General features: G+C 37.8%; 1 protein-coding gene across 1 annotated transcript; it reads left to right on the plus strand.

The window, feature by feature from the left end:
* The first annotated feature begins 8,334 nt into the window (after positions 1-8,334).
* LOC145785581 (ethanolaminephosphotransferase 1-like) lies at positions 8,335-20,510 on the plus strand. Its single transcript, XM_082597245.1, has 11 exons — positions 8,335-8,459; positions 8,933-9,001; positions 9,583-9,763; positions 10,375-10,515; positions 11,241-11,356; positions 14,175-14,280; positions 16,281-16,329; positions 16,984-17,164; positions 17,683-17,865; positions 19,305-19,420; positions 20,247-20,510. Exons 1-10 carry the CDS (start codon positions 8,415-8,417, stop codon positions 19,365-19,367), a joined length of 1,134 nt encoding a protein of 377 aa, XP_082453371.1. The 5' UTR covers positions 8,335-8,414; the 3' UTR covers positions 19,368-19,420; positions 20,247-20,510.
* The last annotated feature ends 3,859 nt before the right edge of the window (positions 20,511-24,369 follow it).

Consider the following 24,369-nt stretch of genomic DNA (forward strand, 5'->3'; position numbering starts at 1 on the left):
GTTTAGAAGCATATCAAACCATTTGATGCGAAAACATACAATTTTTCACAAAATTTCGGGGGGGCCCGGGCCCCCTGGGCTCCCCCATAAATCTGCGCCTGCCTGGGGGGTGTTAATAGCCAGATGTCTTGGAAAACGATACAAATTTATACAAATTATATTATATTTTCAACAAAAGGTTCAACTTCGGAATCCAAACTTTGAAAATTTGGGGGGGCCATGGCCCCTTTCGCCCCTTCCTGGCTACGCCTATGTCTGGGAGGCGTCCCCCAGAAAATTTTGAAAAATTACTTTGAATTTGGTGCATTCTGAGAGCATTTTTAACAAAAATGTGGATATGAATATTCCTGTAAAATGGTGCTGTCCGGTGGCATAGCAAAAAGATAATATCATGTTTTCTTCGGCATTTTTCGGAAATAAAGCTAAGTCTCTATGTTTTCTTGGCTGAGATATTTAAATGTTTGGTATTGGCAAAACTCGCTCTTTTAATTTCATTTAAAATTAGGCAAGCTTTGTTTTAGAGACTTAGGTTGATTGCTTTTGTTTGCGAGATTATCAGTTTTATTATTTATCAATTTTCTCCTTGGTTGATCCAAAAAAACGATCTTGCCCAGAGAAACAACAGCACTTGCTGTTGTTTAACTTCCGGATTTGTCCTCTTTTTTCAAGAAAAATGAACTGTCCTCCGAGGACAATAAAAAAGCTCAAATGTCCTCTTTTTTGACGGTTTGGGTTTTCATGCTTATATTTTCGACGGGATTATATTGCTTGATGACGTTTCAGCGACAGCTTGTAGGCTATTTGTTTTCTAAACATTTTGTATAGGCTACCAATGTAGGGTCTGCTACTGTTCGGTGAGTTCATAACTCCTGACCCCTAACCTCTAACCCTTAAACGGCAATGATAATTAGGCTACGGTACCCAATAATTTAAAAAAAAAATTCAAAAAATCACCGAATAGGGAATCGGACTCACCGAAACGGGCCATTCCGACCAATGTAACAATTGTAACATGCTGATTTATAAGTTGTTGTTGAATGTTCATGGAACTGTTGTTGAACGTTCATTGCCTGGTTCACTGTAAGATATTAAACGACATTTTAAAGGCCATGCTTACCTCACACTTTCACAAAAAATATTCTTTTACCTACATACATTTTAAGTTTATACAACGCTTGTAGACATTGTTGATTACCAACTGAGTTTGGTTCGTTTGTTACTTGAAACAAATCGAAACGAATGTCTATTAGTGCAATGTGTATAACACCTAACCTCCAGCAAAAGAAATCGTGAAATGGATAGGCCTTTACAGCTTTGCAAGGAAAGGAACAGCTTTTAGTTCACTTCGTTTTTAGCATCTTAACAGTGATATGTGCAGCCTACTGTTTTAATCATATTTCTTGCAAGTAATTTAACAATTTCGTTAAGGCTGACCATTCCTTGTTGAAAAAAGTTGAGGCTTGGCTACCTGGAGATCGTGCCTGATTTGTCACACGTTGCAGATTTTTGCGATCATTGCTGTCTGACTGAAACTGTCTAAACATTAGGTATTTTTTGACTTTTCGCTGACTCTTAATAATATAAAATCATTTGTTGTCTTAAGGAAACACTAAATATGAGAAAAAATAAGTTAAATGTTCAATCAATATGTTTTCTTTTGTTTTTGGGAACTTTTGCTGTGTAGGCCTTAGGGACGGTACATTACGGGACGCGCAACTCCGTTGTTCCTTCAACATTAGAAGGGTCAATTGCCAATTTGACATTTTTTTACGCTTTACTGCTGGCTTGCTTTCTACTAAAAACCTTAAATTACTTTAAAACCTACTTCACTCTTCTTATAAAACCCATAAAAAGTAAAATATTTTGTAAATTACAAAAAAACGTAACCCTTCTAGTGTTGCGGATAAGTCAAAAGCGGATGAAGTTTCGCATCCCTATGATCTACAATCCCTAGTAGGGCTATACAGTAATGATCTAAAATGATGTGAACGATTCTTCAAGCGTAAAATTCTACTTGCTGGCGAAACGTGTCCTCTTTTTATGCGATGAAACTATGGTAGCAGTGGCGTAGCCAGAAAAAAAATTTGGGGGGGGGGGCAAATATTTGATGAATTGAAGAGAGTAACAAAGTGTTTGATTTAAGCCATCGCCAGTTGATGTGCAGTGGCGTACCCTGGTGGGTTGAGCAAGGGAAACAATGAAAGTGGTGGGGGGTTAGAGCGTGCCGAAGGCACGCGTTTTCTAGGGGGGTCCGGGGGCATGCTTCCCGGGAAAATTTTTGAAAATTTACACTCAAATAATGGATTGTAGCGCTTTCTGGAAACACTTAAGGTAATATTTGTATGAAGTTTATTAGCAGATAAACAGCTATTAACTTATTAAAGGTAGCTCTTACACACAAACGGCAAAAACTGCGGCTAAAATTAGAGAACACCAAAAACTCAGCTACACAAAAACTCAATAACTACAGTACATAAAAACCCAACAGAGTAAAACATTCTAAAATTGCTTCCACAAATTAGTTCAAAGAAACGTAAATCGCGTAAATTTTGCGCGATTTACGATTTGCAAAATTTATTGGTGTCTATCTGTGTGTCTAAAACAAGTCCTGGGGGGGTGTTAATAACCAGGGGGGGTGTCCTGGGGGGGTGTCTTGGAAAACGTTATAAATTTCGACAAATTTTATTACATTTTCAACAAACAGCTCAACTTCGGAATCCAAAGTTGGAAAGTTTGGGGGGGCCATGGCCCCTTTCGCCCCCCCCCCCCCCGCTGGCTACGCCTATGTATGGTAGGCTTAGGGTAATACCAAATTTAAGTCCTAAGTAGAGTAGACAACCGGAAACAGACATTTCAGTCGGCTGCAGCGTGGGTCAGGTGTACGTCGGAAGGCGTACCCCGATGCATAGCGCTCAAGTCCGCTTTCCCGCAATGCAGGATAAAGATAATAAAACAAAAAAAAAATATTCCAGTAAGTCACTAACTTTTATGCTTTAAAGTTAACCCAAAGTTTAGAAAATGTAACGTCATAGACGTCATACATCTTGATTCTTGATGAGTGTCAGACAAAAAGCTTTGAGACAAAGTCACACCCTGCTCTATGAAAGGTCATTCAAATTATAAAGCATATGACACACAAGTTCTTAGGCTACTCATTTTAAAAGATAAAGCACCAGAATTGCTTTAGCCTAACATGTCGAATTAGTAGAATAATGCGTATAGTAGGCTAAACAGCTATGAAAAATTGATCAACACAAGCAACAAGAATGCAAAAAATCATTGATACTGATGAAACTAAAGGGATTAAGGAAGTCGACGAACCTTTTCACACGTCTTGTTAATGACATCCTCAACAGTTGGGACCAATTTTCTACACAGTTTAAGCAAAGCCAAACCATTTAATCGGTAGGCTATTCATAGGTTGAATTTCTTAAATAAATTTTAAGTCTTCGAAGAGCAGAAAAAGATCTTTCATTGGTGCAAGTTGTAACTGGAAGAGTAGCCAGAATGCGGAGTAAAATATTAATATTAATGTTTGGAAACGTTGACTGCGGGCAAAATGGCAAGGCACTTACAGCACCTTTTGGCAAACTGGTTTGGGAAGAATTGAAAAGGCATCGATACCACATAGCCTATACGCAGTTCGGATATAATAGCAAGGGCGTTTATACACGGCAGATCTGCTTCGTAAAATTCAATTTAGTTTTTCTCAAAACAGCAAATCCGGTTGAAACGCGAAACGGTTGAAACCCCCATACCCTTCCCCCCCTTGGCTACGCTACTGGGTGAAAAGTAGAGTTGAACATATAGTGGAGTGTCGCCGGAATTTTTCCGATTTTCAAAAAATGGAGTGGATTCGGAGTTTGGTTCAGCAACTCTGCATTGTAGGCCTATAGTTCCGTTTGTAAAAAAATATAAAAAAACTTTCTCCATAATTTTTATTCAAGCACTAAAGTTTTTATAAGTGTGCACCGCCGAAAACAGTTACGTCATACCAAGTAAAGTTGACAAAGATTTTTGCACCCCTGAGCCAGAGCTATTTCGTGTCATACGCATTGGCTAGTAGGCTATCAACTTTACTCAGAATTACATGTTGGTGGATAAGGAATCGTAGACGCAAAACTCACACTCCGCTCACAGTCTTAGAGACTGTGCTCTGCTAACCTTGGTGCAAGGTGTAATATATATCCGCCCCGATAGCTCAATTGGTTAGCGCGTCACTTCTGGAACGAAATAGCTTCAAGATCAAGCGGCGCTGGTTCGACTCTCGGGGTGTGCGCTTGAGCAACGCACGGTAAGGACTGTTCTCCATTCAGCGGCATCTAATGGATGGAATAGTTCCCCGGCAAAAAGACTTCAACAATCGGAAACTTCACTCTGTCAATCTCGGTGACCGGGCCTGCGTCAGTGATTCAAAGCCTCTACAAGTATGTGAAACTGCCAGGATTAAGCTCTGCAAGAAGCTTTCCTAGTCCGAGGATAAAAATTCAATCAATCAATCAAAAAAAAAACATATTGGCAACTTCTTTTTCTGTTAACCAGCAACAAAGTTGCCAGTTCAGCATTTTTTTAATACAAACTTGTCAGTTTGATAAAGTTTTGGCAGTTTATGAAAAATCTGTTGAAGTCTTTTTAAAAAAATTAAGCTAGCAGATGAATCTTTGATAAATTAATTGTTCAGATGTATATTATTAGACCAAAAAAATTTCATTAAAAGCCTAATCTTAACAGTTTTGCATAATTGTGTTGTGGAGGCTTTAATCCTTTGTTGCAGACTCGGGCACAGAGATAAACTGTACTGGGAAGCTTCTGCTTGTTGATGTAATATTCTTGTTTGTAAAGTATTCTTTTCACTACATGCCGCTGGATAGAGACCTGTTTTTTGCTGTCGAATAAGTTTCTTAAGCCTACAACGTGAGATGTAAACCAGCGCTGCATGATAGTGCTGCTCCTTTGTTTACTAAGTCAAATATTCAACCAACTCAACCGTCTACGTTCCCAAGGCAAAAAACGTACAAAACAAATAACAACATGTTTTAATTATAAACATGTTCTGAGCTGAAAAGCAATATTTCAAAAAAAGGCATACCTTGGTGAGGCTAGGTTTTTCCTAGGCTAAGTGTTAAGTAAGACCTGAAATTAAGAAAGTTTGAACGGGGTCGAAAAATTTTGCATTTTTACTTTTGGAAATTACTACTGAGAGTCTGGCAACACCGACGGTATGGGGTGGATCGAAAATTTGAAATAGGGCTAATTGATTTTCAATTCAATTTATTTTTCTTTGTCAGAATGCAAAAGAAATGATATTGTGAAAAAGAAATACAGTAACGAAACCAACAAAAGGAAAAAGTGACAAAACCATAATGGTTTAAGACGTGCATGAAAGGATCTAATATTGCGGAACCGGTATATGCATCGATAAATATAGTTAAGCACGCCCACCAAACATGTTATAGAGTTACAGGTAGAACTGTGTGGCAGGCCAGTTTGAAATTGGGATATGTAAAAGATTAAAGACAATGGGTTGACAAGTTATTTTTAACATTGCAGCCTAGACATAATGGGCTTCTTATTATATGTGGTTTGCGTAGGTATTATATGACATTGTAATTTATGAATATAGCTTGAAACAAATGAGATTGATTGTGCGAATCTTTATTTTTGGACTAAGAAAGCTTCATTGGAAGCTTAATCCTGAAAGTTTCATATACTTCCAGATACTTTCTATTACTAGTGCAGGCCCGTTCACTGATATTGAAGTCGTTGTCTGTGAAGTAGGGTCGATACTCGATATGCGTATTTGCGACATTGAGGTAATTGCATCCCCTTTACAAATATGTACCAATAGTCCGGTACTGGTAACTATTTTAAATTGAAAATGATTTCACAAAAAAAAACTTAACAAATTAATTATCAATAAAGTTATTACAACTTGTGTAAGTTTATCTTCTTAAGCTATCTACGGTATGTGACTTGTTTTTTGGTTTTTAAATTAAATATTTTTATAGAAGAACTTCGTTTTTTATAAAAAAAAATTAAAAATCGGCATCTTGACTTTCAAGTGGCATAAACAAATAGGAAGTGAAACCTATCTGCCGCCGTCGCCTCGACATCAGCCGGCAGATGGCAATCGAAAGCCCGCCGCCGACCGACTGCTTTACAAATGCCTTTCTGCCTTCAGTAAATATTTCGTTTGTTTCGTTCTTTACAAATCGCTCAGAGTCTGGTCCCAGGTTGTCCCCATGTATGGCCTGTGGCCCTGAAAGGGGAGTAACTTCCCGGTTTCACCCTTCATGCGGGACTACTTTAAAACAATTTCAAAGTCCCCTCCGCGGTTGGGGAGCGACCGCACGCCGCGACGGCGGTGGCGCCCTTGTTACGTCATGACAAGAAAGCCATGTCATGACAAAAAATGAAAAAAAAATTTTCACACTTGTTGCCATGGTTACAATCAGGTGTTGCCAGAGTTAGAAAGGGTTAAGGTAAAGGTTAGAGTTAAAAGTAAGATTAGGGATTTGATCTTTGCCCAGGACTAAAAAAACTTTCCAAAATACAAGTATTTGTTTTCAACAGCTTTAAACTTTTCTCAAATTAGAGTAGAATTTCTTATCTGGCAACACTATTAAGGCTATTATTACACTATATAGTGTAAATATAGCCACAGCCAAACAAATATGTCAATAAGAATTGAGAAGTGCTTTTATCAAGATGTGTGTTGTTGCTGTCATCGTATTATTTATTTTGTGTTTTTGGAATTGGTATACAAGTCTGCGATTTTCACAAAACACAATGATGTGACGTCAATCCATCCTAGCAAATATGTAGCGCCTAAGAACTCTCTCTGGCGTCATCTGGTTTTTTTTTTTCACCGAGACTTTTCGGTCATTTGTCCGAAATGACTTGAAAAAATTTGGTCATTATTTATTTCGGTCATTTTTAGTCATTTTTGGTCATATATAGTCAATTGAGTATACATTTTTTTTCGGACATTTTGACCGAATTGACTCAATTTTTTTCGAACATTTTGCTAAAAATTTGGTCAATGACCGAAAAAGAAAACCCAGGGCGTCATGCGCTTCGCTCCAGTGGTGTCACGTCAGAACCCTGGAATCCACTTGATTTGTATAATTACCGCAGGCCTTTGCAACAATACCGCGTCTCGCTTAGAAATCTAGGGAATTGAATTTAGGGGTTGGTATACAAGTTGCCAATACGCTCTGTACGCACCTGTCACCCATTGACTAAATATTATCTACTTGGTATGCCACTGAATGAAGAGCAGTCCTTAATGATGTTGGACTAGTTGCACCTTGGTCCTTCGTTGCATAAGCCCCATGGTCTAAACCAGGGGTTCTTAAACTGGGGTCCGTGGACCCCCAAAGGGTTTGTAGACTAGTTTTAGGGGGTCCATAAAGGCACAATGGAAATCTTAGTGTACCGGGTATATATCATACAAGTAATTAAAAAAATGGAATAAATTTTTCAAAAGAAAAGAGATGAAGTTTAAACAACGCTGATGATTTTCCTCAGGTCATCGTAACTCAATCTTTTTTACGTCACCATGCATTAGCATCGAACTCTCCCAACAAATTTGAAAGAAATTTTGTCTGATAGTGTGAAATTGTCTGATAGTGTGAAAAAATTTTGTCTGATTCGTTATTTCTTAAATTTAATAAAACATAAATTTTGTTACCAATTCATTTTAATTTTATTGCGTTATGTCCAATTCATACTGATCAAAAAAGTTATTGGTTGCCTTAGCATTCATATTACAGTACAAAGTGTAAACTGTATTGGCAGCTTAAGTTTTTCTGTGCTTCCGGTTACTCCTAAAATTCTTCAGGCTTACCATAAGATATCAAAAATGAAGGATTTCATCTGATATCAAACAACACATGAAGTTTTGTAAATAGATTAAGTATATTATATTGTTTGTATATTATATTTATTTATTTTTGTATTTGTGTAATTTTATTGGACCAGTTGGTAACTTGGTAACCCTATTTTGATTTCAAATTTTTAAAACAAAAACAGGTACAGTATACTGTAGTTTATATATGAGCTGCAAAGTTCAATTATTTGACTTTAAGGCCTTGTTTCTGACTAGTGGATACTTCAATACCAAACACAAACCATTAGGATTAGACCAAACAGCTCAAACAAGAAAGCATTGCTTATTTTCAACATATAGGTTTTGTTTGTTGACTAAAAAGATTGCTTCTCAAGATTAGAAGTAAGCTTGGAAAATTACCAAAAAATGACAATTCATAATTAAAATAAAACGTTTTTGTTTAAAATTTTGTAACAATTTGTCTTGTAAAGCTTGACATTAATATTTTGGTTCAATGTTAATCACACTGTAATTTAATTGGAAGCCATTTGCCTTTTGTCCAGAATACAATATCATCTGGAGTATGTATATCACCGAGGAACAACTGAAGGGTTTTGACTCCTATAAGGTGGGTTAAACCAATGCTCTTAACAAGGGTTTTGTAACAGTAAACCAGAGAAGTCACTAAGACAAAAAAGTTGAAGAGCACTGAGTTGAACTATTCAGAAATATTTTTTTTTCATACTTTTGATTTAAATTTTAAACTTACTGTTCGTAGACTTATTATACATGTGATTGTTACTTGTTTATTGATAACTGTATTAGTACTTGTTGCATCCACCATGCATTGGATTATATAGGCAACACTCGCACAGGTACCTGAATGATCCTAAGACAAAGTCAGTCAACACCTAGATTGCATATCACCACAGTGGGGAAGCTTACCTGGCACTTACCTAAATGACTGCTGCCTCAATATTGTTGATTTGCACTTTCATTGCATCTTATCATTTTAAAAGATATCTGTAAAATGACGAAAGTTACTGCACATACAAGTTGAATTAAAAAATAAATCTATCTTTCTGATTTTTTTTTTTGCAGTACAAATGTGTGGATACGTCTCCACTAGCCAATTATATCATGCATCCATTTTGGAACCAATTTGTCAAGGTATTTTGTTGGAAACCTAAGTATATAGATTTTTTGTACTATGTAACAATATATATACTGGGTTTTCTTTTTCGGTCATTTATCGGTCATTGACCGATTTTTTAGCAAAATGTCCGAAAAAAATTGAGTCAATTCGGTAAAAATGTCCGAGAAAAAATGTATACTCAATTGACTATATATATATGACCAAAAATGACTAAAAATGACCGAAATAAATAAAAAATGACCGAATTTTTTCAAGTCATTTCGGACAAATGACCGAAAAGTCTCGGCGAAAAAAAAAACCCAGTATATATACCGGTGTTATGGTTTCTATTGAATATGACAATAATCCTTCCCTGCTTTTCTTTCATTATTGGTAAATAATGCTACCACAAGCTTCAATTGTTTTTCATTATAATGTGTGTATAGTGCTTTATTTTTCAAAAGATAAAATCCTCATTAAACTGTGTCTTTATTCATGTTCCAGCAGCAGCACTAAATTTGAATTACAGCACAAAGGCATAGCCTATTACTAATTAGTTTGGAACTTAAATCTAATAGTATTAGTTAGTAACCTTTTAAATATTGTTGTTCTCCAGTTGTTTCCCACATGGCTTGCTCCTAACGTGATGACCTTTGGTGGATTTTTACTACTAGTCGTCCAACTAGTTTTGCTGGCATATTACGATCCTTATTATCAAGCTGATAAAACCATTCCTACAATTCCTGTGTGGGTATGGGGTTTTAGTGTCTTTGCGCAATTTTTTTCCCACACGTTAGGTGAGTTCTATAAGGAAAGTGTATAGTGTTACTGTATAGTGTTACTGTATAGTATTACTGTATAGTGTATAATGTAACTGCAGACCGGACGTCACTGTTTCGACCTTAAGGTCTCTTCAGTGCAGTAAATCGCACACTAGACAGGAACGCCTTATTAGTTATTACTATATTAGTAATGCAGTGTGGTGATTTTTTCATTTGTGGTAGGCAAGGAACCACATTTGGGTACTTTCACCCGTCTTGCCAAAGTGCTCAAACTGCTGAAGCGGGGAGCTATGCGCAATGCAAAATATATAATATTATCTATGAATTTTTAACTTTTGTGTACCATGGCATGAATTAAAGAAAAAGTATGTTTAAATTTACAGCAACAAATAGGAGCTTGAGGCAGGTTAGCCTAATTTACTTTCTGCTAGTATCCATCTTTGTTGGTATCTGGTAGGCTAACACAGCATTGTGAATTGTTTTTATATGATACTCATCAAAATTTGTTATTTTCTTTGATTGATGGACTTTACATTCATGAGCAGATGTGGCTTTCGATCTATTATAACAAATATGAGTTGTTTTCTGTTGTCTTTTCTTGATCATCAGATTGTAATCATTTTCAGATGGCATCGATGGAAAACAGGCCAGGCGAACGAAAACATCCTCTCCACTAGGAGAGCTCTTTGACCATGGATTAGATTCGTGGAGCGCTTCGTTTTTCATTTTTAATGCTTACAGTGTTTTCGGTAGAGAGCATGTCCATGGTGAGTGGAGTGGGTATTTTTGGAAATCTGATTAAGAGTTTTTTCTATCTGAAACATATTTTGCATTTGTTTGTAAGCGCAACCTCGAGGTTCATTTGGTCTTGTAACTTGGAAACTGTGTTGACAGGAATTTGACAGTTAATTAAGACAGTTAATACGGCCGGAACTTGCGTTGGTCTGATCCTATGTTCTGCTTAAAGCTTCAACTGAAGTCGTAGTCATCATAGCTGTGATTGTCGCAATGCAACGTAGCTGTTATGTTTGCTAATTGCGAGGCAGATATGCAAGTAATATCGTGGCTATTCTGACAAAGGTAAATACAAGATGTCATAACGAAAGCAAGGTGTGGCAAGCAAGCCAATCATACAAGCGAGATGTTTTTTTCCAGCAAAAGCTATACCGTACAATTGCAACGATGGTAAATTTGACTGAAAAAGTTCGGTATATAGTAACTCAACAATGGAAAACTCGTAGTCCAACAGATTTTCGACGCAAACCCAACTTTTGTTTGGAAAACCTTGACACCTGTGCGAGCATTTGACCACCAAATCAATGCTTTTTTACATCGTAAACACCAACTGTGCAATGCAGGAAAAGGGTGGTTTGCCTGCTAGATATAGAAACGAACCGTAAGGTCTAACGTTATCGTCCACGATTGATATGGTTACCTTTACTTGGTGAGATTCTATCATTTGCATCATTAATTGTGCATTATATTATTGCAGTTAACGAAATGTTTGCAATAGTATGGGCTACAATAATCGCCTTCCTGCTGTCACATTGGGAAAAATACAACACCGGAGTGCTCTTCCTTCCTTGGGCCTACGATGCCAGTCAAGTGGTAATGCAATAAGCTTTCGTTTTAATTTATTTCTACTTTAATATTGAGTTCACTCAAGCCTCGCTAGCTCGACCTACTTGAATAAGCTCGGTTTAACAAAGCTTAGTTTGCCCGATTGTAAACTTCGTCGAACTATACCCGTTTGACTGCCCGTTTAAGAGAAATCAACCGTCTCTTCTTATTGCCTTCAAAGGTCTGTATATTATATATATTGTATATCATTGCAGATTTCAGAAAGTGCTTATATTGAATGATATCAAAGGTTGTTCGTTTCAAAGTTTAATAGAACACGTCTCGTAATAGAACGCGTCTCGTGGTAAATGTTTGTATATTCTAACATATAGGCTCACGTATTTTAGCGTTCCCTGTTTTTTAAATAACCATTTTTACATCAGACCATTACAAATTAACCATTTTGTATAAAGTCTATGTTATTGAGCAAATAGGTGGTTCGCATTGCTTGGTATATTATGTTAATGACAAGTAATGATCACACTCAGTAAGTACACTCAATATTAACGCAAAAGCTAAGTGTACACCAATTCCAACAATAGTTGGAGCTGATTCATTGGACTACCAGCAACAGCTAGATGCATACACATTACGTTACTACTGCCGTGTCATTTCCTTGTAATTTAACCACCGTGTGAATCGTAAGACCATTTCGAGCTCGTGATGCACAAACAGCCAGCTGACTTCAGTAGGTTAATCATTTCTTCACTTCCGAAATTGTTGGGTCACAAATAGGTAGGTTACCGAGTGCTTACCACACAAAACAAATTTCCCTGCCTATTGAAACACCGTAAAAAAACGCTCCAATCAAAACTTTTTCTATCAAGCACAGCAGGAAGAGAAGAATTGAACATATAATGACCTCCTCTGGCCCATTTTGCGCAGTAGAATTTAATAACGTTCCTTATTAAACACCGGTCACTTGAAGTTTCTGTATGCTGTTGATCTGAGATGAAATATCTGTGAAAGAAAATTTGAAAATATTTTTGTAAACTGAAACTTCTGTGTTGGAGTAGTCTATACTCTATCTATACATAGCATCTTTTTTTTTCGTAGAAAGCATTCGCTAGCCCAGCAACTTGTGAAAACGTATTATGATAATTGTTTCAAAAGAATAATCTATCAAAGATTGATCGTTTTTGTACATATAATTGGATGACATTGCTCCAACATCAGAGTAACAGCGCTAATCTATCATATTCAACAAAGCAGCAACACCAAAATTATTTTCACCCCTATGTTAATCCTAACATAAAAACCAACGTCTTAGAAACACGAAAAAAAGGGGAGCAAGTCTTTTAGGCGCTGACAGTTAGGCGCTGGTCTAATAGGCGCGCACACTGTGGCGTCTGGATATTTAGGTGCGGAGCACTGTGGCGCCCGGTCATTTAAGTGCCATTCCTAGTAAAGTCTGTAGATTGTATCAGCTTGGCAGCTTGCCAGAAAATTATACCATGGCTTTCGTGAGTGAAGCTGCTTAAACTGGCAATGCTTTTCACACAAAATGTTATATTAAACAGAAAAATATGTTGTTGTTTTATTGATTTATTATTGTTTTATTTGTTGTTGGTCCAAGTTTGCGTTGGTGAAAGCTTCATCAATAAATTATTCAAGCTTCCGAACATTATTGAGTTCATTTTTAGTTAACTCTTTCGCGACCACGGACGTATACACACGCCTTGGGATTTTTGCCATGATGACCAAGGAAGTATCTCCAAGTATCCCTACGTCCAAGGTTAAAAGGTAGCCTATTTCAAGCAAAAAAATGTAAATGATGGCAGATCCATAGTCTTTGCCTGTCCTTTTTTGGCTAATTAAAAAAAAATATTTTGGCGGCGCAGTTATCAGATGAGGACTTCTTAAAGATGGGGACGCAGTGGATTTTTTTTCTTTCACTCATTGGAATTGGCAGTCAAAACTGACTAGGCAACCCCTTACTTTGGAATTTCTCGATCAAAAAGACTGTAGGCTAAATTACGTAAACTTTTTGCTTAAAATTATAATATAACGTTTTGTGTGAAAAAGCATTGCCGGTTTAAGCAGCTTCACTCACTGAAGCCATGACCAACAACGCACACGCATTAACAAAACAACGTATTTTTCTGTTCAATATAACATTTTGTGTGAAAAAGCATTGCCGGTTTCGGAAAAAGCATTCAAAAAAATAACATTTTGTGTGAAAAAGCATTGCCGGTTTAAGCAACTTCACTCACTGAAGCCATGACCAACAACGCACACGCATTAACAAAACAATATATTTTCCTGTTCAATATAATATTTTGTGTGAAAAGCATTGTCCTACGCCCCTCCCTGCCAAGCTGATACAATCTACAGACTTCACTAGAAATAGCACTTAAATGACTGGACGCCACAGTGCTCCGCACCTAAATATCCAGACGCCACAGTGTGCGCGCCTATTAGACCAGCGTCTAACTGTCAGCGCCTAAAAGACGTGGACCCAAAAAAAGATACGTCATACAGTTGCATCGCTGAGATCAACAGTAGCAAAACTCTATACTCAGTTACTCACTCTCTCTCAGTCTTTCTAGTCTTCATCCCGAAACATCAGCGTCGACCAGTTGTCTGTAGCCACTCCTCCACATCTCTCTATCGCTGGCATCTGTAATTTTGACTTATTTTTCTCCGGTCATCCTTCACGGTGTCTTCCGAGGTTTCGTTTTGCCTTCCTTTTCTCATTTTTCCCGTCGCAACTCATTTCAAGCTCGCCGCTGAAAATGTATAGTGTCTACTACTGAAAATATATATATTCTGTTTTGTTTTAATATTTTCATTGACTTTTGTTCAGGCGTTAACGTTCTTGTACGCCGTGACAGCGATATTCGGTCAAACTGTGTGGGAAGGAACGGTCTTTGGAGTTAGCTGCATAACTATTCTTAGAGTCTTGTTGTGGAGTAAGTAGCCTACCGTTTATATTAAGTATCTAGACAACAAATCAGTCGCTTTTTACATTGATTCAACGTCTATGTAAAAAGCGACTGATTTGATGTCTGGGTACTTGCTGGGTCTGCAGGTTTTGTTGCCTATCACTCTATTATTCGATCCTTTTACTTTTTAACAAACTTCGAATGAAGTGATTTCGTTTGCTTCTCCCAGTGCAGACCTCGGTAAATGTTTTCAACATAAAGTGGTAAAGGAACACCTTTGCAGGCCTCGAAATTCACGGCGGACACGGCGGACATGTCCGCCGTCACAGCATGTGATGTCCGCGGGAAGTACCCTCTAGATCGGTCATATTTGTCCGCCGAGAAATATCGCAGAAACTGGCGATACAAATCGTCATTGCATAGCACGAACAACTGTTGCAAGAATATAATTTGCGCTGGGAATGCGAAATTATCGCATTCCAGGCGCGCATCTAGAAAAAGTTAATACTGTATCTCTTACCTTCCATTCAAGCAGAAAAACTTTCGAATTTTACGTTGCTTCAACGATTGATGACATTGAATCAGCGTAACAGAGGTGAATTCTTAGCTAAGAATTGATGGGAGTACCGGTACTTCTACACTAATCACGCGCAACTTAGTTCAAGTCTTATGTCACAATGTCTGGCTTTGATCTCAGAGTGATATTGATAATGCAAGGTTGGTTACAAAGTTAGATTATAAGAGTATAGGCTACTACAGCAAGATGCCGCAAAACTTAAGATTTGGTATTACAGTAAGAAAGAAGAGGCCCAGGGAAATTTTTGAAAGTGAGAATGAGGGCGATGAACCTACTACTAGGAATTTTAGTGGTGATAGACGCATATATTAAAGGAACAACGAATGCAAGGATTAGCTCTGTCAAAGATCACAACACATCGTTTACCCCAAGCCATCAATTTCCGGTCATCAAGGCCATCGACAATATGAGTGACAAAAAAAAAAATCAAAATTAAGAGGTTGTTTGAAATCGCATATTTTATCGCTAAAGAAGAGCTCGCATTTACGCTTTTCCCTCAACTAGCCGGTCTGGAGAAAAGACACGGAATAGATCTCGGTATCACGTATCTTAACGACAAGCAGTGATCTCGTGGAGATTGGCGCACGTCTTTGAAGATCGATGTTATTGAAGCTCTAATCATGCGCATATGTTTGAATGGCCTTGACTGCGCTGATTATAACTCCGAGCCTGCCGTGGTCTCGTGGAATACTGATACTATTTTGGAGAGGCGACCGCATCACGAAGAGGGGAAAAAATAATTGTGCTTTTTCTAATGTTTTGTTTATTCTTTTCGTCACTTTCGCTCACATGACACGCAAAAATAAACCTAAAGAAAAAAGCCTAGTGAAACTTTGCACATCAGAAAATAGTAGCGTTACGCGTTAGTGTAGAAGTTTTCCAACTCGTGCCCAGAGCATTGTGACGCAAGAAGCCACACGACCTCGTTCGGTGGAAGTTAATCAGTTATGCGGCGGATTATTTTTTTATTATTTATTTGCATCAGACACAAAAAGTCCATAGAATTTAAATTTTTAACAATCATCATATTACCATCATCATCATATTTAGTAGCTACACGGCGTCAAGCGCACGTCGTTGGTCTGATGAAAGCCTTTCAGAGTGACTTCGCTGAAATTTTAAAAAGCCTAAACTGTAGCTATGGTTCTCAAATGGCGAAGACTTATCAAGATAAAGGGATTAAGTATGACGATCGACGTTAAAACTGGTGTGTCCGCCGTAAGACTTAATTTGTCCGCCGAGATAGCTTCTCAGACCGGACACGTTTGTCCGCCGTCAACAAGAACGAATTTCGAGGCCTGCCTTTGATCGTAAAGTATCACACGAACAAGTGAAAAGCTGTTGATACAAGTGGTAAAAAAGATCAATTAAGAGATAAATGAATAAAGTTATTTATAAAAAGGTTAAATTGTTTAGGTTGTTAATATCTGGTATCATGTTTTCTTTGCAGTCGGTTCAATAGGCCTGGCATGCCCGACAAGCGTATACAACGTATATGTGTAAGTATGTCATAATTTTCTTATGCTTACATGTTTATTTAATTTTAAACGAGAGTTGTTGGGTTGGTAAAATTCTCAATGGCTTGGCGGTCAAAATCAAGCCTGGCAAGACTTTACCAGCTGTAGATTGCTTCATGTAGAGATTCCTCAACGTAACCTTTAGCGTTGGGTGGGTATTAACGACTGTGCAGCTTTGCAGTCTTGTAATGTGCAAGAAATTGCTATCTCCAACCCAGACAGCAAAATCCATCATTAGACGTTGAATCAATGTAAAAATGATGGATTTTTCTGTCTGGGAACTTAGGCGAGGTAACCGAGCTTGACAGTTAGAAGCTTAGGCGTGTCAAAGTGTGGCTGCCTGTGTAAGTTCCACCATGGTTCCACCTACGTTAAGTGCATACTCATTAGTGAAAAGAGCCCAACTTGGTGTGTTGTCAAGTGAACAACTCAATCTAGGTCTAGAAAATTCGGCGTAATTTCAAATTCTGCTGCGACGAACCGTTGCTGAGTGCATTGCTATTACAGTATTCGCAAAGTCGTCGCACATTGCCACAACACTACGCATTCAAACAGATCTTAACTTTACAAAAAAGTCAATGTTGACTGAAACTATACATAAATTAACGTCTTATCTTAACAATTTAACATCCACAGTGCCCGTCGCGACGGCACAGGCAAAGACCGTACCTTGTACGAGGCTGCTCTACCTCTATTTTCCCCTCTGCTTTGTTGTTTGCTGTTCGCCGCCTGGATTTCCGTCTCCCCGTCCAGTATTTTGGAAGCCAACCCTCGCCTGGTGATGTTTGCCGCCAGTGTCATATTGTCCAATATTCTGGTATGTTGCATCAACATTGTAGCTCACCATTTTTCTTTGCAATATTGAACGGCATTGGTTGTTGCAATTCCTTGGCAGTTTCGGCATTTTACAATGTGACACAAATGGTTTGGTGCAATGAGTGTTGCATGCATTGTTTGGTTTTTCAGCGTTGCACCACCAAACGTGATCATCTGCTCTGCCATTTTGCCAAGCGTTTCAATCATTTCAATTCTTGTTCTCTGTTAATGTGACCACGTGTTGTTGTGAAATTGGCTGTTGTATTTTTTTTATCGATAAGTAGTATTTGTATACTTATAATATCCATTTTTGAATTACAAAATCTTATTGCGGTTAATCCATACAGCAAACCAACCATCTTTTACGTTGATTTCACAACGTCTGCAGACGTTGAATTAATGTGAAAAACTGTTAATTTGCTGTCTGGGAAACGATTCCCCATGTTTTATTTATCAGCATTTTCTCTATTTCCACATCTGTATCAAAATAAAGTAATTCAATTCTACTTTTTTTTCCAGTGCCGATTAATAGTCGCCCAAATGTCAGGAACAAGGTGCCAAGTACTGAACCCATTCGTTTCCCTCGTCAGTCTCTGCTTTGTTGCGGTTCTGATATCCAACGATCCGAAAGTAGAGATGTCAATATTTTGGCTCGCGACCGTTGCAATGACTTTAGCGCACATACACTATGGCATTGTTGTGGTGAGTTTGGCTTGTTTTTATTGAATACTGAAAAGCTTGGGTGTTCATCAGCATAAATGTCGTTTCTAGCACTAGTTGCTACGTTCATCTGATGAAAGTGAAAGTAAAAGTAACAACAAACAGGTTGATTATGTGTCTTAATGTGAGAATGTCAGTGAAGCAATAAGTCAACCTGTTTGTGGTTGCTTTTAGTTTTACTTTCACTTTCATCAGATGAAGGTTGCAACTAGTGCTAGAAACGATCGTTTTCATTGCTTGAATGACATCACGCACAGGAAATCTTTTTGTTTCTTATCTCGTCTAGAAAAGCCACACACTGTGCGCCACATGCAAATATCTTATCAACCAAGCAAAATTTGTCATTTTACATTGATTCAATGTCTGCAGACGTTGAATCAATGTCAAAACGATCGATTTCGCTTGCTGATTCCTAAACGCAGGTTGGAAAAACCCAGTTTGAAGTATGCGTTGTAGTCCCAATACTTACAATGAAAAGTCTAGGCGTAATTATGGCCAGACCAACCAGAAGTCCAGAAAGAATTGATTGTTTCAAAAAAGTGATAAAGCCTTTCAGCACCAAGAAACAATAAAGCCACTTCACTGAGTTTTTTTTTTTGCTATTTTTTTATACATAGTGTCGGTATATTATACAATCTAATTCTAAATTATGAAGTATTGGAAGATATCAGCTGGGTTTCATCAAATTAAATTAACATTAATTCTTTCAATCTTGATACATAACTCGCTCAATGTTTGCTATCTGTGGCTGAGTGCCTATAGTAGCACATTTGAGATCACACTGAACTTTGAGACCTGGGAGACCTTTAGACCTTGTACCTATCCGACTTTGATTAATGATTTTTGAATTTAAAAATAAAGGGCTAGTTTGGCAACGTTAAACTGATGTAACAAACCGACGTTGTAAACACATTGAGAGCTTTTACTGCAAGCCACCAAACTTCCAGCAACCTAGAAATGAAGTGACAATAGTATTTTTTTCTACATAAGGCATTTAATAATATTTTAGCAAGGGAAAGTTTCAAGGGTTGTAGATGTTTTGAAACCGCTCGAAGTTTTCTGCTCATGATACGTATGCTCTGTTATAATGATTTCTTCAATTTTGAATTGAGCGGCTTGGACGTCTGGAATATCATGTCATGGCTTTGTAATCTTTTTGTTCATTCCTTTTTTTTTTCACCAAATGAACCCAAGGTTTGGTGCACTTGGTGGGGGGTGGCTTTTGGTAGAATGTGTCGCCCTGTGTCTTAGGGGAAAAATCTGATTTATAAATCTACTCTCGAGCTTTTCTGCGTTTAGATTTACTTTACAAGTTACGACTTGCACCATTCCAGCCAGCAAACGTTGTCTGTAGACGTTGAAACGATGCAAAAAATGACAACTTTAGCCTGCTTTGAATGACACGTTCATTGACGTTTTAGGTCAACCAGCTAGCCGGTCACTTTGGTATTAAAGTATTTAAGATTCCCAAGCGGTCCGAATGACATGAGGCGGGAGAGGAGAGTGCTCAAGTGCTGGTTCAAGAGTCTGCTTAACGGTAAAGTTCGTGTCTGAACATGTCTTTAACTTTATACCCGACACTTTGATGGATTGTTAATTGGTTATTTATATATAAATAATTTCTTTTCATGATTGTTGTTTTATTTATAGATAATACGCACATTTGCAAATGATTGCGTACTCTATAATAGTAAAGTTTGATTTGCTGTTTAGATCGCGAAGTTAATAGTTTGCAAGTAGCTGGGATGTACAGTAACTGTACCATGATAACTGTTTTTATCGCTTTTAAATACGAAAGATCTTGTTTATCCTGCATTAACAATTCCGACAGTTTAAAGCTCTTGTCGTTTTTGAACAGTTCTAATCAATTGTGGTTTGCGTGAGAGCTCCAACCGATAACTTGAGATCTTTTTGTTTAAACGAGATTAAAATTTTATTGTTTTTGAATGTTTCTCTGCATTTTGAGTATTCGGCGTGACCTTCTTCTTCAAAAAGCGTTAGATTCTTCATGTTTTTCCACCCTTAACGACGGAAGTTTAAAAATATGCATAGCTTATTGGTGTAGTTTTAATTTATGTAGCCAAACCACACGATTTCTGTATTAGATATCCCAGTCAGTAAATCAGTCATTTTTTTATGTCAAATCAATATAAGAAATGCTTCATTGACAGACTGGGATGGAACTTCCCAGACAGTAAATCAGTCGTTTTTTTACATTGATTCAACGTCTACAGACGTCTGTCTGGGTTACAAGTTCCACGGTTTGAAATGGAACAATTGTTTAACTGTTGTTTTAGGAAGTTACTAACATAATTGCTGCTGAATATGTGAATAAGATGTCTTAAAAGCTTCTTGTGTTGCAGCTTGAAGACGCCATGTTGTGTTTCGCCTGTGCAGATTGTAGTCGCTTCTAGCCAATCAGAATGAGCCAATTACAGCACTTTCTCTCCCACCCCTAGTTTGCTTCTAAATACGTATTAACCACCTTCAAGAACGTTTTACACAACGGCTATGAATTCCCCCAAACTTTTCTTCTGCAGTTTTGTTCTGCAAAAGGGCATGTTATCCGGTGCAAGATCTAGTCGCATGTGTAAAGATGTCTTCATTAATTTTGTCTGCATGTGGAAACGAGCGTTTGATCTTAACTGTGTCTTTTGTGTCAATCTTAATTTTTTGCACCCTCACGTGACTTTTCTACTAATTTAAACTGATGGCGTACTTTGTGCTACCGCATCATCACGATCCAGACATAAAAGCGTCATTTTAACGCCTGGAGACGCTGAATCAATGCAAAAATGACGCTTTTTGCTGTCTGTGGAGTAGTTCTTCGGCATGTCCGTTTGGCACTGATCGAGAAATTATAAAGATAGTTGAAGTTAGGTGCATAGGATTTGCTAGTGGGTTTGATTTCCGTGGTCGCCGTACTAATTTGACTCGCGCCGTCCAAAGACACTAAGACACCGCATATGAGATGTGCACACCAAACGGTTCTACCAATACCCAGTATTCAAGTGCCGCAGCAAGATTTAAAGAACGTTTTCGTAGACCTCAGCGTCCCAGACGGCAAAGCAACGTTTTTTAACGTCTAACGTTAGACGTTAAAAAAACGTTGCTTTGCTGTCTGGGTACATCAATAACAATGCTAAGTTAAAATATAAATTATTATAATCGTCCAGCTGGAAAAATCCGTCCTTCGACGTTCAAAGGTCTGTAGACCATTTGACGATGTTGTCTGCAGACGTTGAATCAATGTAAGAAAATCGATTTATTTGCTGTCTGAGATTGTTTTGTATTGCTCGGCAACAAACCAGTCCGTTTTTACATTGATTCAACGTCTGCAGAGGACATCGTCAAATAGGCTACAGACCTTTGAACGTCGAAGGACGGATTTTTCCAGCTGGACGATTATAATTGTTTATATTTTAACTTAGAATTGTTATTGACGTATTGTCAAACAACAGTGATTTAATTTGCACTTTTTACGTCGTCGGATTTTGCTTTAGACGCTAATTTCGAGTGAAATTAATTTTTATATTAATTTGGAATTGAAGAGTGTAGTCTTAAAAGTGCCCGCCATAGTTATCTCTACTTTGAGTACCTGCCTTGGAGAAACAGCTTTCATATGGCACACGAGGGGTTGGGTGCACTAACATTGGACTTTTCATCGACTAAGAAAATCTGCTGATTTAGCCGTTTCATCCGCGGATTAATTTTATTTCCTGTACCGCCACCGTAATCCTCTGCTTAGAATCTCTTATTACTGATCCAGTGATCAATTTCACGCAAACTGATTCTTGATTAAGTAATCGAACGCTTAGCTAAATCGCCCATCTGAAAAACCCGCGTTGTTACATCCAACCCTAGATCTTCTAGGAAGTTTCCTGTGAAGGAAATAGTGCCGAAATCTAATGCTTTTTAAAAAGCGGTTTGAATCTTTGTGGAGTAGCTATTTTTCTTTTAAAACTGCGCTTTTTGAATTGTTTTGCTTTGTTTTTGATTCTGTGTTGTGTTACACGTTCAATTTCATATTGTGACGTTTGAAAAACGTTTTTTAAACGTTACTTAACGCGTCTTGATGCGTTACAGTTTGTTGCAAACAATCGATACCTTTGTAATGGACTCAAAGCATCACACGTGGTTGCTTTACTTTTAGGCAAATTGAGAATTTTATTCCAGTTACCAAATTTGATTCAACGTCTGCAGACGTTGAATCAATGTAAAAAAGAACTGAGTTGTAAACGGGAATTGTGATAGCGTTTGCAACACTCATGTGTCGAAATCTTGATTTTATTTTTGATATGTGACTTGATTATCATTATTTATAACAACAGTTAGCCGAAAGTTTTAGTGCGAAAACACCCCCACATTGTGCGACATTTGTAGCTTGATTTGTGTTGTATTTTATTCGTTAGACAATTATGATGCTTTCGAATCGGAACTTGTTTGAGAATTTGTTTAGATCAGGGGTTCGCAACTGCCCGGTGTACGGCCCATGGACTAAATCCACCCTGTATCTTTTTTTTATTTGATTGTGGTCAACAATTTGTCTGTTCTAATGTTATTGACAAACAATAAATGAATGAAAATTTAACACTTAAGAATTAGCACTCTTCAAAAGTTTTCATTTTTACTTAAGCGTAATAGACTAGAATAATAAGTTATTTACTTTTCCATTTGATGAACATTTTCATGTGCTACTGTGAGGCAGTGAGGCCTGCAACATAATTTATGGCACACCCCTGAATCAGATTTTTATGCTTTGTAATATTGTATTACCACTTCGTGAACTCCTCCTTGTCAATGGTGAGTTTTAAACCAGCACAGGAAACGGCAGTTTTTATAAGACGCAAATGATCCAACAAAACCTTGGCTGTGCAAGAAGCTGTGAAGATGACTTCAGGTACTGTTCCTCGCCATTCAACAACAGACGAAAACTTTGCTGTTTTTATAATTATGGTTAAACATCTATGATTTATGTAATCTGTTGTCGAGTTGTCTTGGTTATTTTTAGAAATGCCGTAAGGTATCTACTATCATTGCTATTTCTTGCACGGCTAAGGTTTTGGTTGAAACTTGCATTGCATGTTAGAATCTTTCATTTCCACGTTGGGATGTTAAGTAGACTACGTTTAGTGTTTGTATTGCTTTAGTAAAAAGGGGCACTATGATGTTATTTGTACGTTTGTTGTAACCTAATTACAAGCGAAAAATTCACCCCCAATTAAAACTAATGAACAAACTCCCCTTGGCTTTAAGTCTTTCGAAAGGTCATGGTACAGCGAGGCCGATCTAATTTACTGGATTGTGTGATGGTTTGTACCAGCTGAATGATTTTGTAAGGAGGATCACATCAACTATGAGGGGGTGTGCCTTTACAAGCAGTGAATGATCGAGCCATATCCTTGATTGCAGTGGTTTTGCCCTTACACGTTTAGTCTGGTAGATCATGACTGTGGAGTGATAATGATTATCATTGATGATGAATACTACTTTGGCTAAAGTGACCTTCATGTTTTTATACTCTTGCAAGAAATTCTGTCAGTCTAAAAGCGTCGTGTGTTTGCATTGTACGGTACTGATAGACCACATGACTTATCAAAGTTATTCAGCGTTTATTCAATAAACTATTCCATGATGTCAGTGACTAACTTGTGTGTTGTGGATTCACTTTTAAAGCAGCAGCATCTTGAAGAACAACGTTGTCTTCTAATTTTTTCACTTTCGAGATCAAACTGAATTACACATCCGTTAGACGGCGCCTTTGTAACCATTTTCGCACCTGTATCTGATTGAATGGTTTGTAGTAAACAACAGCAAAGTTACAGTTTTAAAGCGTCGGGTTTGGATCGTTTCTCGTATGGCATTTCATTTGCAGCCCTGCCAGCATTGGTCGCGTCTGACAGGAATCATCAATACCGCCAAGCTTCCACTCGTCGACAACGCGACGATCCAGGTTGTGGAGGAAGGTAGCGGACTCAGTAAAATAATAAGAGGGCATAAATAGATAGCAGACTAAGAAATATCCGACATGAGATACTGCATCGCCCAAATCACACAAAGAAGCCGCGAAAAGACCACGGCGGTCTTGTTGCCAAGTAACTACTATCAGCCAGGTTAGTCGAATGACAAGTTTACATCATGCTCGGTTGATTATATCTGGGCCTTCGCCAGGGCTCGAAAAACCCACCGGCCATTTGCAATGGAAATACAGTAGAATTCGCCTATAGTGACACCTGAAGGGACCGCGGAAAAAGTGTCACTATAGCCAAATTCTACTCAACTGTTGTGTATGCAAACGGAACTTTGCAACAGGTGTCACTATAGGCAAATTCTACTGAAGTGTAATCAGATCTAATTCCATGAGATTTAACTACGTGCATTTTTGATATCCCAGTTAGAAAACCATCTTTTTTTGATTGATAAGCTTCAGAGACAGGTTTCGACATTCAAGCAATTTCAAAATGGCAAAAATCTCAGTAAAACGAA

Source organism: Aplidium turbinatum, chromosome 16 (assembly GCF_918807975.1).
Source record: "Aplidium turbinatum chromosome 16, kaAplTurb1.1, whole genome shotgun sequence".
NCBI classification, from domain to species: Eukaryota; Metazoa; Chordata; class Ascidiacea; order Aplousobranchia; family Polyclinidae; genus Aplidium; species Aplidium turbinatum.

Bases quoted from the DNA above. Each gene is read 5' to 3' on its own strand.
- LOC145785581 (XM_082597245.1), top strand. From the start codon at position 8,415: ATGTATATCACCGAGGAACAACTGAAGGGTTTTGACTCCTATAAG. The intron at 8,460-8,932 runs GTGGGTTAAACC...TTTTTTTTGCAG, and splicing joins AGGGTTTTGACTCCTATAAG to TACAAATGTGTGGATACGTC. The intron at 11,357-14,174 runs GTAATGCAATAA...ACTTTTGTTCAG, and splicing joins CCTACGATGCCAGTCAAGTG to GCGTTAACGTTCTTGTACGC.